Here is a 17,992-nt window from a genome sequence, read left to right as displayed (position 1 = left end):
ATATAACAAGCAATTTGAAAGAAAATAATTTGTTCCTTTCTTTTTAGTTGCGAAGTAGATGTTATAATAAGAGTGTTCGGGGAGATAACTCTTACAAAGCAAAGTGTTTGGACAAAAAGGATAAAAAAACGTATAGACTGTATGATATCAAATACAAAACAATCTAATCGAAATCATTTGAAACAACAATACAGCGTAAAAACAAAATAAAAAAAAGGTGGAGAAAAAAAAAATCAATAGTTCTTTCTTTGTATATCAATTTTTTATTAAAACAAATACATTTCATATTTGAAATTGATATACTCAAGTATTTTTGTTTAAGTTCATTATCTGTTGAATGTTTATTTCAATCCGCTAGTTTTCATATCATCTGCAGTTAACATACACATGATTTGAGTTGTTGCTTTAATTTGTTGTATTACTATCTACCGGTTCTATATAATCCTCGGATTGGCTCAAGTCATTAGAAAATAGCTGTGTATTTGTAAGATAACCAGTAGTCGCCGCTTCTTGATCTTCAGTATGTTGTTGAAGATCATTATACGGGTTGGTTGCTGTCATTTGTCCAAGATCCTCATATCCAGAAGTTACATCTAAGTATGTGTTTCTATGTGATTTGCTAAATGATTCTTCCTCTGAATTTATTTCATCATAAACTTCGTCATAAGGCTCATCAAATTGCATCCTTGCATAAAGAAATGAAACGATTTGTTAGATAAAGTTAGATGAAAACAAAGTTATAATAAAATCTTGTTCTATCTTGAAATCGGCTTCATTTATAAACAGACTATTTTTTTTGAAACAAAAACAAGAAAACCCTTTAACAATAATATTAGAAAATCAGTTAGATACCGGAAAGCGTATATTCATGCTTTTCACCTAGATTGCAGGCCTGGGCGTACATTTCCCTTTTTTTCTTAACTCTTACAGACATTCTTGTCTTTTGTCACGGTAAATGTGGATACCACTTCTGATAATTTCATGTATTGCGGTATATTCCAAAGTCTGAACTTAAATTGTATGATATGTTTGTAATTTTACGTGTACAACAATACGACGAGTAGTGCGATCGTAGAAAACATTTACAGAAACAGTGTAAATAAAAATATACTAAATCACCGAATTGCATTTTACATTTTACATATTATATTCCTGTTTACTTCATTTTTCTAAACTTTAAAGATCATCACACGGTAATTTTGTTCTATAAAGTATGAAGATATTCTTTCGTTTTGTAAACGAAATCATGTCCTTATAAGTATAGACCATGCGATACGTATTTGACGTCTCAATCGAAATTTGAACAACAGTTGTATTAGAATAATAAGGACATTTGTGTCAGCGTTGATGGCTGAGAAATGCAATAAAATGCACGAAGACACGAAGAAATTATTATTTAAACACGTCCATACCTGGAGTTTGCTATTCCTGCAGACAATTCTACAAAAGACAGAAAGTGAATTGCAGATTTTATGTTGAATGCAAGTAATCAATCTAGTTCTAGCAATGTAGCAACATAAAACTTAATATAATGACCAATCATAGTCAACTCAATCATTTGAATATGTATGTTTAGTTCGAAAAGAAAGGCAGTAAGTGTTTCTTTGTTAGAAGCCATTGTGAAGGAGGTAAGCTGCAAACCAACAATAATTAGTAAACCAACAAATAGATTAGCAAAATCAAGATGATCGCCTTTTTCATACTTGACAACAAAAACATTTTTAAAATGCTTGCAAAACGACCAATCTGACAATGCAAAGGCTAACCAGCCAATCAAGGTCGTTTAACACCCCCACTAAGAATATATCGTTGTCAAATCATGGAATTTATGCCACTGTTATCTAAATTAGAGGTTTAGCTAGCTGATAATCGAGTTTAATCCATCACTTCCTAAATATGAAAATGCTTGTTCCAAGTCAGATATGCCAGTTGTTATCTATTCTTTTAAAATTTTCATAGGAGTACTTTTGTTATTCTACATTTTTCCAGAGGTCTATTATCCAAAGGTTGATAAAAAAAACTAAAAGCAAAAACCTATTATAAAAACAAACTGAAGGAATTTTTTTAAAGACATTACAATTTGTAACACAAGAAAAATGGCCGCACATTATTTATTGTAATGAAAAAGAAAACCCCAATAGTATCTAGCTAACAAAATGAAAGAATAACAATAATGGTACAAGCAAATTGCATCACATGCGAACTACTCAGACTAATGAAACATAAATAACTCGCATTGGATGCAATATAAAAAAAAATTGAAAGTAAAAAATCTTAGTACACACGATGAAGAGTTGATAAATTCGGAAAGGACCACAAGTAACGCCAAACCCTGACAAGGACTGTGAGATTTGCTTGAAGGAGATACATTTTACATGTTCCAGAGTTTAAAATTTAAATCTAGATTGTTGTTTGGCCGAGATTTGATAAGAGAGTTGTGATGGAAGTTCTCAATGGTCGACAGAGTAAGTATTTTTTTTATGGCAGCCATCTCAATAGGATACCACGTGGTTATTAAACATACCATCGGCTTTAACTACAATCTTGCTAATTTCTTCTTTCATTTCCTTCATTTCAGTCTTTGTCTTATCTATTTTCCTTTTCATTGAACGCCGCATCATTATAACGACAAATGCTATGATAACCAAAACTCCTATAGTAACACCTCCAGCTACTCCATATAGAACTATATTACTATTTCCAATGACAGAAGGTTCATATCGCAAATATCCAACAGGTTCATTGATGTTCCCAACGATAACCTGTATATGATAAAAAAATGTTTAAAAACTTTATTCAATGATTTGCTTTATACCAGATCTCATTAGAAACTGAGTTCCCTTGATATAGTTTAGTATTTTAAACATGTCAGTTGTTACTATCAAATGACCGAAATAATTAATTATAAAGCCTTGCAATCTGAAATAGGTATTTGAAACTTCAACCGTTGATAACTCAATACCACGATTTTCAATGTATATAACAAATTGAAATAGTAAATATTAACCTCGATAAATGATGGTTCTGTTTCCCATTCTCATAAAATATAACAAAAATATATATATAGACTGTTGGCATGACACGGGTTATGTTCTTCTCGTATATGTTTTGATGGTATGATACTAAACCTCTAACGGGAAGGATTGTGCATGATATTCATAATATTTCAATCAGTTTCATTGAAGTATGGAGCTGGCATGTCAGTTAACTGCTAGTAGTCTGTTGTTATTTATGTATAATTGTCATTTTGTTAATTTTCTTTGGTTACATCTTCTGACATCAGACTCGGACTTCTCTTGAATTGAATTTTAAATGTAAGTATTGTTATGCGTTTACTTTTCTACATTGGCTGGAGGTATAGGGGAAGGTTGAGATCTCATAAGCATGTTTAACCCCGCCGCATTTTGCGCCTGTTCAAAGTCAGGAGCCTCCGGTATTTGTTAGTCTTGTATTATCTTAATTTTAGTTTCTTGTGTACAATTTGGAAATTAGTATAACGTTCATTATCACTGAACTAGTATATATTTGTTTAGGGGCCACCAGAAGGACGCCTCCGGGTGCGGGAATTTCTCGTTACATTGAAGACCTGTTGGCGACCTTCTGCTGTTGTTTTTTCTATGGCCGGGTTGTTGTCTCTTTGATACATTCCTCTTTTCCATTCTCAATTATATATATATATATAATACAAAAGACTGTTGTGCAAATCTGTTTTGAAATCTACTGTATGTTTGCCACTACAATGTTAAGTTGGTTAGGATTATTCTTGCGTTAGTATTTATCTGCCTATTGTACTGCAAATATAGCACATAACTTTATAATGTTCAGAACGTTCATAGATAAGTCAAATTATCGTAATTTACACATTTTCTTGCCTGCTAAACATTATGTTAACACATTGATTTTTTCAATAAACTTATCTAGCACTAATGATATCTTTGAATATTGTTTTACAATGAACTTATAATATTGTTCATATTATAAATTGAATTATAACTGATGAAACTTATGGTCCAATATTCTATCTATATTATTTCCTTATAATTTGGTTTTGAACATAATCATGTTTTCCTAGCTATACAGACTATTAATGTTGTCTTTACACTATATAATTTGGACGTACACTAATCGATACTTTAGTCTCATATGAACTATTTATTTCTAACAAGTTATGAATGGCTCTGACATTGTCTGATCCTGCTTTACGATCTTTAAATCATTTGATTTTCGCTTATTCTTTTCAAAATTCATGACATTTTTTTTGGTTTAAATTGTTTCATATTTGTCATGTTTACACAGTTAAATGCTGACTTTAATGTAAAGATTTTGTATACTGTTGGAGGCCGTGTGGTTACATAGTTGCCATAATCGGCGTCATTTTGACACTGTGGGGTACTTGCATCTTGAAAAGTCATTCAACAACTTCTATTTAATACTCTCCACATAGAAGTCAAAACATTGAAATTACTCATTCACTTAAACATTTTTCATTATAATAATACATTTGAATTATATCAACATGATCAATGGGTTATTGCAAATTTTGTTCCAACTATCTTATATGTAGTTATAATTAGTACTTCCATAATAGAAACTTACAATTGCAATCTTTTGCAGAAAATATTATTCACCATGTAAGTGTAAAGCAAAAATAATTCAATGGACTTTCTACATATCTTGAAATTATATAGTGCAAAATGAATATGCTTCTTAATTTTATAATACCATGTCACAACTTTTTCTTTATTTTTATAGTATATAAAAGCCACTTCTCTGTTTTAAACACATTTTTAATTACAAAATAACTTTTCTTTCAACGTAAAATATCATTATAATTGGACTGTATTGAATACTTAAAAAAACATTAATTGTGTTTTCCTGGCTTATTAATGCTGTAAAACTTACTTTTAGTGTGTCCATGCTACACAGGATTTAGATAACAACTCACGATATGAAAAAAGAGTTAACTCGGGGGGGGGGGGGGGGGCACTTGCTATAAAATCAGTGGTAGGGATAAGCCGCTGGAATAGGTCACGTTTTCATGCTCTATGATATATGAAAAGGGTGAGAAATTCAGATTAAATATATCAATAGGTTGATATTATCACTTGCTTGATTATATCATAAGTATCTGAAACTAATCAATTGTCCGTATTTATTCTTGATGCGGTTAAACCACAGTCGTAAATGCATCAGTTATTTGTCAAACCAATTAAAATCTATTTATTCTGACGTGGTATTTCCACTGATGCCAGTGATAGATGCAATAAATCCAACTATTTTGACAATTGCCCCTAATTATCATTCAAGGGTTTGTATACTTAAAATATGATAACAAGTATTTAAAGAAATTCTATTGTGACATCATCCTTTAGGAGGGAACGAAAATGAAACATTTTATCAGTTTTTAATTAATATTTAAACATGTTAAAATCAGTGAAGGTGTTACACTCTGGGGTGATATTACATTTATTTGACCATAGATGTAATAACCTCTATGATCTGACCAAACGTCTTTTATATGTATTGTATATTGGAATTGAAATATCTTTATAATGAAAGATGTAAAATGGGCAATAAGAAAAAGTGTTTAAGATGTGACAAATTTATTGCAAAAGAAAATGATATTACTGCGACTATTTTGCTTCTTAACAAGAACGTGATGATGAGCGAGAAAATTATTGAAATATATCTATAGGTCTGTTTTTGTTAATTAATATATGACAAGGTATAGATTTTTGATTAACACATATATGAAAAGGGTGGGGTACTTGCCCACCCCTACCAAAAAAAGTTTGAAGTTGCCCCCCGCCCCAAGAGTGAAACCAATAAAAGATTTCAGGTTAATCATTAATACGCCAGAAATGCATGTCAACTACATAAGAGTTATCAACCGGTTCGGGGCCGAATCAGTTAAAAGTTAATTTTGTCTTATGACAACTGTACATCGCAGTAAGGAAATTCTTTTGGTTTCAGATTTTTTTTTATAATTTTTTTACAGTTTATTTTAAAATCACAGATTTATTTATACACGTTATATTGTATGTGAACAAGGAGGTTCTAACTATCGTTATGTGAAGCGTTTAAAAGAGAAGACAAATAGACCGATCTATCCTTACGCAACACATTAATTACGAATAGCCATTATGACAGGCAGCTATAAATAAATGACATAGTTTATTGTTTGGATTGGAACATATACAATGATACGGGTTTACGCATATTTATGAGTATCTTAATCTCCCCCTTAACATGAAACGGTAGTGAAACATTACAACATAACGGACTATGAAAATCATATCAGCTGTAATCCGAAACAAAAAGGTCAAAACACAATTAAAGTGGTCAAAAATAGACAAAACTATTGAAAGAAGAGTACTTACACTTTTTGGTAGCTGGGTCTAGGTTGAATTTTGAAGAATTAATGAACCATTCAGTACAACACTAAAACATTTATTAGTAAACCAAAAACGAAAGGTTTTCTTACCACAATAAACACTAAATCTCCAGTGTTTGTAGTACTACGAGGTTTGGTTTGGGGTGGTAGACATGTGATGTTGTCATTGTTTATATCTGTAATAAGACATAAACCATCTAGGCCTACACGGATTAAATAGTCATCAGCTCTAGCACCTTGTAGTAACCCACTGCCCTGAAATTAAGAGGCATTATTAAGTCATACATGTACAAATGCACATCATTTATTTGACTTATTTTAAAAAAAAAATTAATGTGATTTAACGAAACTCTATTTAGTTTTTAGGTAATGATGATATAATTATACTTTATGTTAATGTACAAAAGCTTGTTAATAGAAAGAATTACAAATATACCAGGAAACTGTGTTTTGTGACCGATTGTATAGACAAAAAACTGGCAAATAAACCCCAAATAACTAAATATTGACAACAATAATGTATCCCAAACCCAGTAGTCAGAACTTCTGTGTTGACATGATTTTAATTATAAATTATCTGTTGAATATTTGAAATACTAAGGCTTTTCTACCTAAGAAAAAGATCTTTGTATCTGTCTTTTGCAAAACATTTAGGATTTTATGGTCCTCAATGCTCTTTAACTTTTTACTTTTCAACTTTGTTTTTTTTTATTCAAGCGTCACTAATGAGTCTTTTATCATGTTTATAGACGAAACGCGCATATGGCGCAATTGCTAAATTTTAATCCTGAGTTTATGTTACCTTGATTTCTATGACTGCATTACTAATATATACAAAATCTTTCGATAGTTTCTCGAATAGAGGATCATTCACATAAAATACTCCCAAGGATACTCTGTAATCATCAAATTTCACATAGATATTTTGTACAGCTGCTCTTTTCCTTCTTTCGAAATCTGATTTCACATACGGAGGAGATTTACAAATCACACTGCTATCAGATATTATTGTACATGGGACAGCATCCTATAATTGATTACAGCATAATAGAAACAATCTATCAATGTTTAAATTTGTCTAAAAATAAATTCAGATAAATAAACAACCTTTCCAATTACCACTGTAGCAATGCATGATAAATCCCTGGTGATTGTACGAGATTTGGTTTGAGGAGGCTGACCTGTTATGTTGTCATTGTTTATATCAGTTTTAAGACTTACTCCTGTCCTAAGTAAGGTGCATGCAATTGAGGTATTGTCGTTGGTTCATGTCTGTCCTTTTAGTTTTTTCGTAAATTGTGTTGGTTATAAATAAAGTCATCAATTGTAACGTTTGAGAATTGTTTCACATGTTTCATGTCTGACTCTCTTGTAGTTTAATAAAGCCGTGGGGTTTCTTATTGTTGATCATTGTTATCTTTTAGCTCACATAATATACAACCATGTACTGCATCATAAGGCTAACTTCTTTCTCAATGCATTTGAATAAAAAAGATTATTTAAATGATCATATTTTACTGTTACGGAAAATTACGACGATGTACATCACTTACGATATCAATGCGCAACTTTATGCGCAGACGGCGCGAAAATTTAAACCCCCGAACTACCTTAATCTGGGTATTTTCATAACTGAACTAATTCTACTAATATCATACTTACTGGAGTGTCTACAATAACAATCCCTACATTTAAAAAGCCAGTTCCTGTTATAGTGAGTTTTTGTCCTCCACTGAAAACAAATTGCGTTTTAAAATATCACTATACCGAGTTGACATATAAGTAACCTATAATATCATATAGTAACTATGTTAATGAACAAATCATCGTTTCAATTCCATTGCATTTGGTTTAAACTTATTTGTAGCGAAGTACCAAATAACCATTCTTTTTGCTTTATTTAAATAATTTATGACAATGTGGAATTGTTTGTAGGTAGCAAATTCAAACATTTCTGCCAAAAACGAGACAAAAGATATAGACATAAAATTGAAAGTCATTGCATGGGAATTTCTTATAAGCAAAAACTACACCATGAGGTACATTATTTCTGCTAAAATCGAAAACTGATATTACAATTACCTTCTAAATACAGTAGAACTGTCTACAGACAGGGGGACAACTAATGGATCAGCAACAATAATAAATTCGCTGTTGAGACGTAGATGTGTATTTCCATCTATAGTTACAATCAGATATGTTAAAGTTATGACACTCTCTGATCCTTCCATATTGCATGTCAAAGTATGGTCGTCTTCAATTTGAATAAATCTAGATACAAATAAAATATTGAAAGATGTTTCATTTTGTTTGGAAATATGTAGCGGTAGAGTAGTACACAAATGGCATTTTATCTTGCTAGTATTCTTCAAATCCAATGAATTGTTAATGAAGAAGAGACGATGATCTGTATGAATAATCATAATGTTTTAATGTTACTAGCTAAAAAAAATTAATGATTTTCTGTTTATGTTGACACGAAACGTAAAACGATTTGTTAGAACATTTTTATCTTTTTCCTTGGTTTACTTGTCTACTAAGCTGTTGGTATCAGCGTTTGCATGAAATACAACAGTATCAACTTGGGTATATTGACAAATAGTTAAGCCGTTGTTTTTAGCTTTTAATTTTGCCTTTTGATAAAGGAGCTGTGAATTTTCCTTGGAGTCGGTATTTTTGTTATACTACTTTTTACATATATATATAGAATGTAATTTTTTTTAAGTGTTAGATATAATTTCCTCGAATTCAGATTGAACAGTTCCGCATCAAATTAAAAACCATCTGCCATTATGTATATAAAAAGAAAATAGATTACCATTTATCATCTGAAGTTGTATGATAAGCTAGTTTAGAAGTAGGCACATAAAACAATTAAAAAGGATCGAAAAGATGATTAGAAACAAAAGTATTCAGACATATTTAAAATTACCTGCAATGTAGACATTTGATGTTATTACAAAATAACACGCTGTAACGACTTCCAGTAAAACCAATATTTGTTCCTTGTATTGATATCTTTCTTCCTCCAGACACAATGCTGCTGCTCGGCGAAAAGGTTTACAATTCAAGCTGAATCTTTAAAAAAATAATCTAATACTAATCGTGGCATCTTAATGTTTAATAAAAGCAACACGTCAAATAGAAACTATGTGTGGTTTTGGACATCGAATTTATTAATACCACCTAATATGTAATTTCAAGTGCTGTTATTTTTTTCATATTGTCACAGCGTGTATTTTTTTTCCATTACTTAATGACTATACAATAGTATATTTAAATCTTTTGATTATAATATATTTAACGAAGGTTATACCTATCATGTCTGATTGTTTTGTTAGCGCATCGTTGTCAATATATTGGAATTGTGATGCGACTGTCAAACAATTGAGAGGTTTAGCTAACTATAACACTTGGTCCAAGACACCATTTTTCTACATAAGAAATGCCTATATTATGTCAGGAATAAGACAGTTATTGTCCATTTGTTTGATGTATTTGAGGTTTTATTTTGTCATTTGATTTAGAGACTTTCCAGTTTGAATGTTCTTGGAGCTCAGTATTTATGTGATTTTACGTTTTTTGGGGGACACTCATTGAAAACGAGACGGATGTTCATATTTATTAGCAATATGACACTCGTTTTCCGTTTCAAGTGTTTGAGCTTTGAGGTTTTCACCGACACTTATTTTATTTATATTTATGATACGTAAGGCACGATAATGGTTGAAGAAATCAACTATTTGTTTTATTTAAATTAAAAAGAATAAATATTTGTTTTAAAAAATTGAGAATGAAAATGGGAAATGTCTCAAAGAGACAGCAACCCGACCATAGAAAAAACAACAGCAGAAGGTCACCAACAGGTCTTCAATGCAGCCAGAAATTCCCGCACCCGGAGGTAGTAAAACATTTAAGTTAATAATATAATATTTTGTAATCTTGTTAGTATAATAGATAAGTAGACATATTGACTAATAAATAAATGTTGTATGATACAATACTTTCTATTTCACTTTTTCAGTAAGATATAATGTATGTAGCTTACCCGAAATGTGTACATGTGTCTTGCTAAAAGGCTTATGACTCGATTCACCGAAACTTCTATTCCATCTAGATCTTGTGTGCTTGTAGATCCATTGCAAGTTATACAACTGATACTGAAAAAAAAAAAAATTCATTGAGCTTTGAAAAAGATAGGATTTTACAATTCATCAACATTTACAACCTAGATTAAAAAAGAATGCTTGAAAATACATTTCCTTTATCCACTAGCACAAAGAAATACGCTGGGAATGTTGATAATTATTTTTTTGGATGTCAGTCCACTTTTTGATTACTTATCAAGGGATTCTTATGCCATCTCCCCTGTCAGTGTACTAGTATTTTTGAATATCAGATCACAGGAAAGAACTGTGAAGGCTACCCCAAGAAGGGTCTTATTTATCTGCAGACAATCTAATCAAGTATGAAAATGCATGTTATATAACGTGACTAAATCAAATGTGTGAACGGAAAAATTCGAATCTAAATCTTTTACAAAATAGATACAGAATTTGAATACAGAACTATTTAAAACTGAATTCAAGCTCGTGGTTTTATGCACTTCCTAAATTATAAATATAACCAACAGTCTTTTATGTACAGACATATGACTGCTAACGAATGCAGTCCACAGAAAAGATAATTTATTTGAAATGTGTTAAAATCTACACACAAAAATACACGAACTACTCGGTGGTCATATCTTGCACAAATCTTTGCTTCACAGAAGGTTATTAAAGTTAAGTGGGCCTCATATCTTGACTTACATCTAGAAATTGAACGTGAGGGTCGATTTAAGGGGTTGGCCTTGGTATCACCAAAATTTTACGCTAGTTTATTTTTTCTTATATTTACATCATTGTAAAGGTAGGGGTCCATGCATCATCTGGCGAAGTATTTAAGAGATTTTCCATTTCATTTTATGTGTAAGGTATATTGGATATGACCAGTTTTTGGGTACCCTAAAAAACGGTCGAAAACACTAATAGGTAAAAATCATTGAGTGTTTCTGCACGTGTTAATGTTGTCATTAGAAATACCTATTACTAATAAATTGCATAGAAAAACATTTTTTTAAAGTAAACCTGAAACAAAATGATAATAAAAATAGCCTGAATGTAAAACAAAACCGGCTTTTGATAATTGATAAGGCGAAAAAGTCTGGCCAGGTCAGATTACACCTTTTTTCAAATTAACCAGAAACAAATTTTATCGTTTAATTCCTGCAAAAATTGTTTCAACATTTTTTTGTAATTAATCTTTAAATCACAAAATTTTATCAAATATAACCGTTTGAAATTTTCAAAATTTTTCAAGAAGTTGGCTAACAAGGCACACGAAAAAAGTTAATTGTTGGGAGAAAATTCATTTTTTCCTTACAAAACTACTACAGACTGTCTTTGCATTCTTTAAATGTGTAATAGTCAAATGTGTACTGTTCAAATAATAATTCTAATTGATTTTATAAGTAAAAACAGTAATATTCAGTATGGGACAAGTATCCTTGGAACGAGTTGACATAAATTTTATTACAACTATTTATTGGTTTATCTCCCCAGACTTCAAAATCCCCCTGTCATCAATTGCAGACGCTATCAGAATTCATCGTTTTTGACAGTCTGTCACTATCTAAGTACTATAGTTGTGTTAATTTAGATTATCTATTAGCATATGCTTGTACTAGGATTGATGTTTAGATCATATCTTCTAGAATTTTACCTTTTATATTGGAAAATAACACAAACAGTAAGTATCAATGACTTTGCAATAAAGTCATATTACTTCATCTTTTAATTCATATGTTCAAACAAAATATTCAAAAACTTCCAAGACATTTTTTTTCTAAATGATGCTACAAGGTCCTTTTGTCAGCAGAGTTGCTCCAGAACTTCTCAGACTCAGTTCATTGGTGTTTTTGAAACAGTTCATGTATGAATGGTAATTTTCTACCTTTTCATTCATATCATTAAAGGAAAATGTTCTTTAGTTGAATGCTTGGTGGTGTCAAACATGAACAGATCACTGGAATCGTCTGTCTGCAACATTCTCACAGCCAAATTTTAACAGCATAAATGCTTGATCAGTGTTTAATTTACTGGTATGTTAAAACGCAATAATGATTTTCAATACACGTGTAAGAGTTGTCTACAATATACCAGGTCTACCCCCTTAAAACACAACTTTACGAAAAGAGAGATATTGTCATCTGTCCAATTGTGAACTTTGAATTTATATGTTGCAACATTCCAGCAGCGCCTGCATAAGGAGTATATATTTCCCAATTGGCACGATAGTCTTGGGCTTGTATGTCCTATCATGATTTCCTTGATAGAGGGTTGCTGCTCACCTAGAAGCTATTAAACCAAGGGTTCCAAATTGTGAAGTTTAAATCACCGCTCCGTAAATTTTACGGACGCCATTACTAGTTGGTTGACAGTTATGGAATGATCATTCACAGATGATATCGACAATGTTCCTTAGGTCGAAACTACAATTTCCTTTGCTTTTCATGAATACGACCTACCAAATTAGACTATCTACCTGGGTGCCACATATGGATTAGAATCTGTTTACCCTCCCGGAGCATCTGAGATCAACATCATTTTTGCGGGGCTCGTTATTTGTCTGTTTGTCTTTTTTAGCCATGACGTTGTCAGTTTATTTTCTATCTATGAGTTTGACTGACCCTAATTAGCTCCTAAGTTTTCTAAGACACATAAACCAATCGTAAATAAACAACAACGATCGAAGTAAAGATTAAACCAAAGCCTGAACATTTTGACATTGACTATTATTTTTATCCGTGCCGGTCCTATAATATCTAAACTTCAGGTTAAGATTTTTTTAAGTACCCATTTCCCAGTAATTTTAGGTAGAATTGCTAGAATAAGAACTGAAACAGGTGAGGAGAAAATACTAAAACTAAAGACTGCATCAATGGTACTAGGTCCAAAAGAATCGAGATAAGTTATGGCTGCAGAGAACGTGTCTCTTTATGCTTGCAGTCTATATGGCAAAACGGAAATCTACCTTAAAAATGAGCAAAGTTTACAAATCAAACGACCATTTTTTTTTAATCTTAAACACGAAATCGTGATGGCTGTATATTGAGAATTCTTATATCGCTTTGACAGTTCGTTGTTATAGCCCATCTTTTAATATATTATTATTTCATCGATGTAAAAATCAAGGAAGGCCTTACAATTTCGGTAGTATCCTTAATTCAATTTCACAGGGATATATGAATCGCCAGCACAAAGTTTTGACAGTGTGGTATACATATGATGTTGTCACCGATTGCTTGATTAAGGTTTTAAGTTCAAAACATCTGCTGACATTGGAGAAAATTGTACACATTGTTTCTTATCAAATTTCAATAAAAAAAAACTATGTTGAAAGGTTCTTGGAAACTTACTGTCCCCTGCAAAATTTACAAATAGGAAACAAATGACTCGCAATATCAAAATAGATGCTTTTAAGAGCCTGTGTCGCTTACCTTGGTCTATGTGCGTATTAAAGAAAGGACACAGATGGAATCATGACAAAATTGTGTTTTGATGATGGTGATGTGTTTGTAGATCTTACTTTACTAAGCATTCTTGCTACTTACAATTTTCTCTATCTATAATTTTCTTGGCAAAAATTTATCAAAAGTAATGACAATTGTTTAAAGGACAATAACTCCTTAAGGGCCAGTTGAGCTAAAAAGTGGATAAACATTCCATATCTGTTTTTTTAAATTACAACGTTATCAGTAAAGGCTCGATAATCCAACTTTACAACCATAACAACCACGAGGTGTTGACGTTGCCCTTGTAGTATATGTTTGTGTACAGAAAGGCATTATTGATGATTGCTATTTTTATCGGATATTTTTCTAATAAGTCGATAGGGTGTAGAATAGATATATTATTGGGTTGCTTGAAATGAAGAATCATATAAATAATTACAGATGCCTGAGTTTACACATCATAAATTCACTTACACAGAAGATGGTTGTATGACTGTCACATTTTCGCACTTTACACCATTTATGGTAACTGAAATATTATCTCCTCTGTTACCAATATTAGTTCCAGTAATGTTAACAAACGTTCCGCCAAATTCAGGCCCTGCAGATGGATACACCTGTAATTTCCATTAAATTTTTTGAGTTGCACGAAAAAGAAACAACAAGGACTACGTTAATACAAATTTAAGAAGTGCACTATAGAACATACATTGTGCCCGAATAACAAAATGAAACATTTTTTTTGTTGAATTTAGAGTCGGAATGTGATAATCGTACTCCTAATTATTTCGACCGCAAGATCGGGCTTGCGAATCAAAAACGAGTTTCCACATTAAATGTAATCTAATAGTGTATTTACCATGGGGAAATCAAGGTATCAAACTTACCATGAATAAACAGCTGATATTTGCTCGACATTGTACATTTCACCTTAGTAGCAATAAACCAACTTCACCTGCATATGGGATATATATTTCACAACTTATTCGATATTCAAGAGCTTGCAGCTCCTACTTAGACTTTGTAAAATGTCATTTGTGTCTGAGTCGAAAGTTGATGAACCAGGGGTATACCAAAGAACGTCGCGTCCTTTTTCTAAAAAAAGTTCATCGGAAGGTACCAAGACATTGTTGATAAATATTCCGTATCAACTTCTCAAATAATACAAGATGGTCTTGATGTATAGGTTCTGCATACTGATGTTGTTTATCATCTTAACAACGTGTATTGTTCTTTCATTTGTCTTTGTTCTATTATTAATTATTACTTTTACTGTTATATGGTTTTATGTAATATCCGTTTGACGTGGCTAATTACATCTCGTCAATGTGTATGTATTGGCTTTCATTTGTTGGTGGTTTGTTTTGTATATGCGACTTTTTGTATTTCTTTTGTTTATATTACGTGACTCTGTTCTTTAATATATCCTTTCAGTATGATATTATTACATTATATGTCATTATGATATATTTCTATTATGAATTAATATATACGTTGAACCACAAACGTCAAAATCATTCAATCGCGTAGTTTTTTTGGATTCTTATAAAATCTTTTGGACTAGTTGAAATCTCGGGTCTATTTCTGATATTTATTCTTACATACTTTTGATTTTTTACCCTGTATTCTAACATTACCTATGTAAATTTAAAAATTGTTTGTATTCACATTGCACGACAAATTTATGTGACGTATATAATTTTTCTGACGGCAGACACTTTAATCAATCAAGGTGTTCGTAGATAGTAGATGTTTTTGTGTTCTGTTTAATTGTTCCTTTTAAAATTGTTATACGATGATGACTGATGTACCCATATTTTGACTATTTTTTTTTCTGTGGTTGTTTATTTTACGCATCAATGTAAATATAACGGAATTTGATGAGACTTTCATTAAAGTGAGAGGGTTAGCGCTATAGAACCAAGTTTAATCCACCATTTTCTACATTTGAAAATGCCTGTACCAAGTCAGAAATATGACAGTTCTTGTCCATTCGTTTTTGATGCGTTTTGTTATTTTTGTTATTGCCATGTGATTATGGATTTTCCGATTTGATTTTCAGTTATTTGTGATTTAACTTTTTTCTAATAAATAATATTCTTAAACTTTTCATACCCAAAACGCGCAAAGATAGTTAATCAACATAATTTCTTTAGATAATTACCCCTGATACAGACGGCTGACATTGATCAAGTATTTCTTGTTCACATGTCTCTGGTGCACCATCAATAGTAGTTTTGCATGAGCCACACCAATCACATTTGTATCCCTTGTTTTTGTGGTATTTACAAACTCCACAACTGCTACTATAGTCGTTACACAGATATACTAAAATAAGAATAGCCATACAGCAATTTACTTTTTGTTTCTTTATAACCCGTTTTCAGTTCGAGCGTCAATGATGAGTATTATATAGACAACATGAAGGTGTGGAGTATATACACAGTTACAATCTTGGTTTCTTTGATGAGTTTATTTACTAAAAATATCAATTTGCATAAATGTGCATACACATATAATCTTCATTATCAACAAAGAACTTAACATATTTAAAAAAAAAACGAATTGTTGGGTATTGCCTGCAGTCAATAATGGAAATATTTCTTTTTTTATACAACTTTCATGACAATTTTATATAAATTATATATAAAAAGGTAGGTATAACTGCCTGAAACACTATTTTTGAATTTAATATATTTAAATAGACAACTAGGGAGTGTACCTTTATATCTAGTAAATATTCTTTAACACCGTCCCATTGTAAGGTAGGACGTTTCTTACCGCGAAATAACCTTACCTTCTACATCGGCAGTGTTATCTAATCTTGAACTAACACCACTGTTCCACCATTCTAGATACAGTTTCGTATTGTCTAATCTTGGAGCCTACAAGTATGAGTATGCATTTCACTTGCTATAAAACACGAACACTCATATTTCGTATTCGATAATTGCGAATCGATTCCTCTCTTATAGAATATTTTTTGTTGTTTAATTGATGAAGAATTGATACCAATGAAAAACTATTTGATAATGTCAATTTTGCTTTGTCTATTCAAAACCGACGTTCATTTGACATTAACTTAATCAGAGACGTTAGTTTTGTTAATGATCTCAAACTAATGAAAACAAAAAAACACTGCTGAATTACAAAAAAAATACTTTTGTTTTTTAAGGTTGTTATAATAATTTTAAACACACATAAAAGTGAAGATTCAGTAATTAAGCAATTTAAAAATAATTAAGAAAAGATACCAATCGGATTAGCTGTTTATACAAATGGGCAGTGATCCTATGTGTCGAACTTGTAAGCTCTCTTGTCATAAAGAATATGCTCACAGTCATTTAATGGAAAATATAATCATATTCAAAACAGTGTGGTCCTGGACATTGATTGACGACATAAATTATCCCATTACAAGTAAACATGTACAAATACCAATAATAATAATAACAATGTCAGATAGACTATAAGAGACATGTCAAAATAAGACCCTTTGACGACCTCTAAATTCGTTTTCGTTAAATTTACCCAAACAAGAGTGTGCTTGTGTCTAAACTGCATGCAATTTGATGGAAAGCATTCTACAGAAGTGATATGTGATAAATACAAAGTTAGAAAGTTTTCCGTAATTTTGTTTGAACTTTATCATTATTGCTGTTAGAACAAGCAAATTACATGAAAGAAGTATGCATCTATGACCAAGTTCAATGTTTGCAGACGTCAAGGCTTTCATGATTTGTACCCGGATATTTAGTTAATAGTTTACCCAAGAAGCAAGAATAATTCCTACTGCAGTAAGCCATGTGAAACATTTTACAAGTTATTACACTCCAGGTTAGATCTGATACAATGTAACACTATATATATAACGTCAGGGTACCTGAATTGCACTGAGTGCCCAAATTACACCTATTCAACATAAACAGCTTAGCAATTTTCAAACGTTTTCTTTTGAGACTAAACAATTTTTAGTTTGATTATTTGATATTATACACGTCTAATGAAATAGGTGAATGTATTCGAATATACAAACAAAATGT

General features: G+C 31.3%; 1 protein-coding gene and 1 long non-coding RNA gene across 2 annotated transcripts; both read right to left on the bottom strand.

Moving 5' to 3' along the window:
- Nucleotides 1–247: 247 nt before the first annotated feature.
- Nucleotides 248–9,449, bottom strand: LOC134708563 (plexin-B3-like). Its single transcript, XM_063569211.1, has 8 exons — nt 9,327–9,449; nt 8,477–8,665; nt 8,057–8,126; nt 7,197–7,421; nt 6,485–6,649; nt 2,525–2,762; nt 1,413–1,440; nt 248–685 (listed from the first exon to the last, which is right to left on the bottom strand). Exons 2-8 carry the CDS (start codon nt 8,623–8,625, stop codon nt 406–408), a joined length of 1,155 nt encoding a protein of 384 aa, XP_063425281.1. The 5' UTR covers nt 8,626–8,665; nt 9,327–9,449; the 3' UTR covers nt 248–405.
- A 1,003-nt stretch (nt 9,450–10,452) lies between these two features.
- On the bottom strand, nt 10,453–16,836 carry LOC134708558 (uncharacterized). Its single transcript, XR_010105856.1, has 4 exons — nt 16,747–16,836; nt 16,114–16,277; nt 14,424–14,566; nt 10,453–10,554 (listed from the first exon to the last, which is right to left on the bottom strand). It is a non-coding gene; the product is annotated as an uncharacterized LOC134708558 (long non-coding RNA).
- Between the last annotated feature and the right edge of the window lie 1,156 nt (nt 16,837–17,992).

The sequence above is a fragment of the Mytilus trossulus genome, chromosome 1, assembly GCF_036588685.1.
Source record: "Mytilus trossulus isolate FHL-02 chromosome 1, PNRI_Mtr1.1.1.hap1, whole genome shotgun sequence".
Lineage (NCBI taxonomy): Eukaryota > Metazoa > Mollusca > Bivalvia > Mytilida > Mytilidae > Mytilus > Mytilus trossulus.
This window is presented reverse-complemented; position numbering and strand designations above follow the sequence as displayed.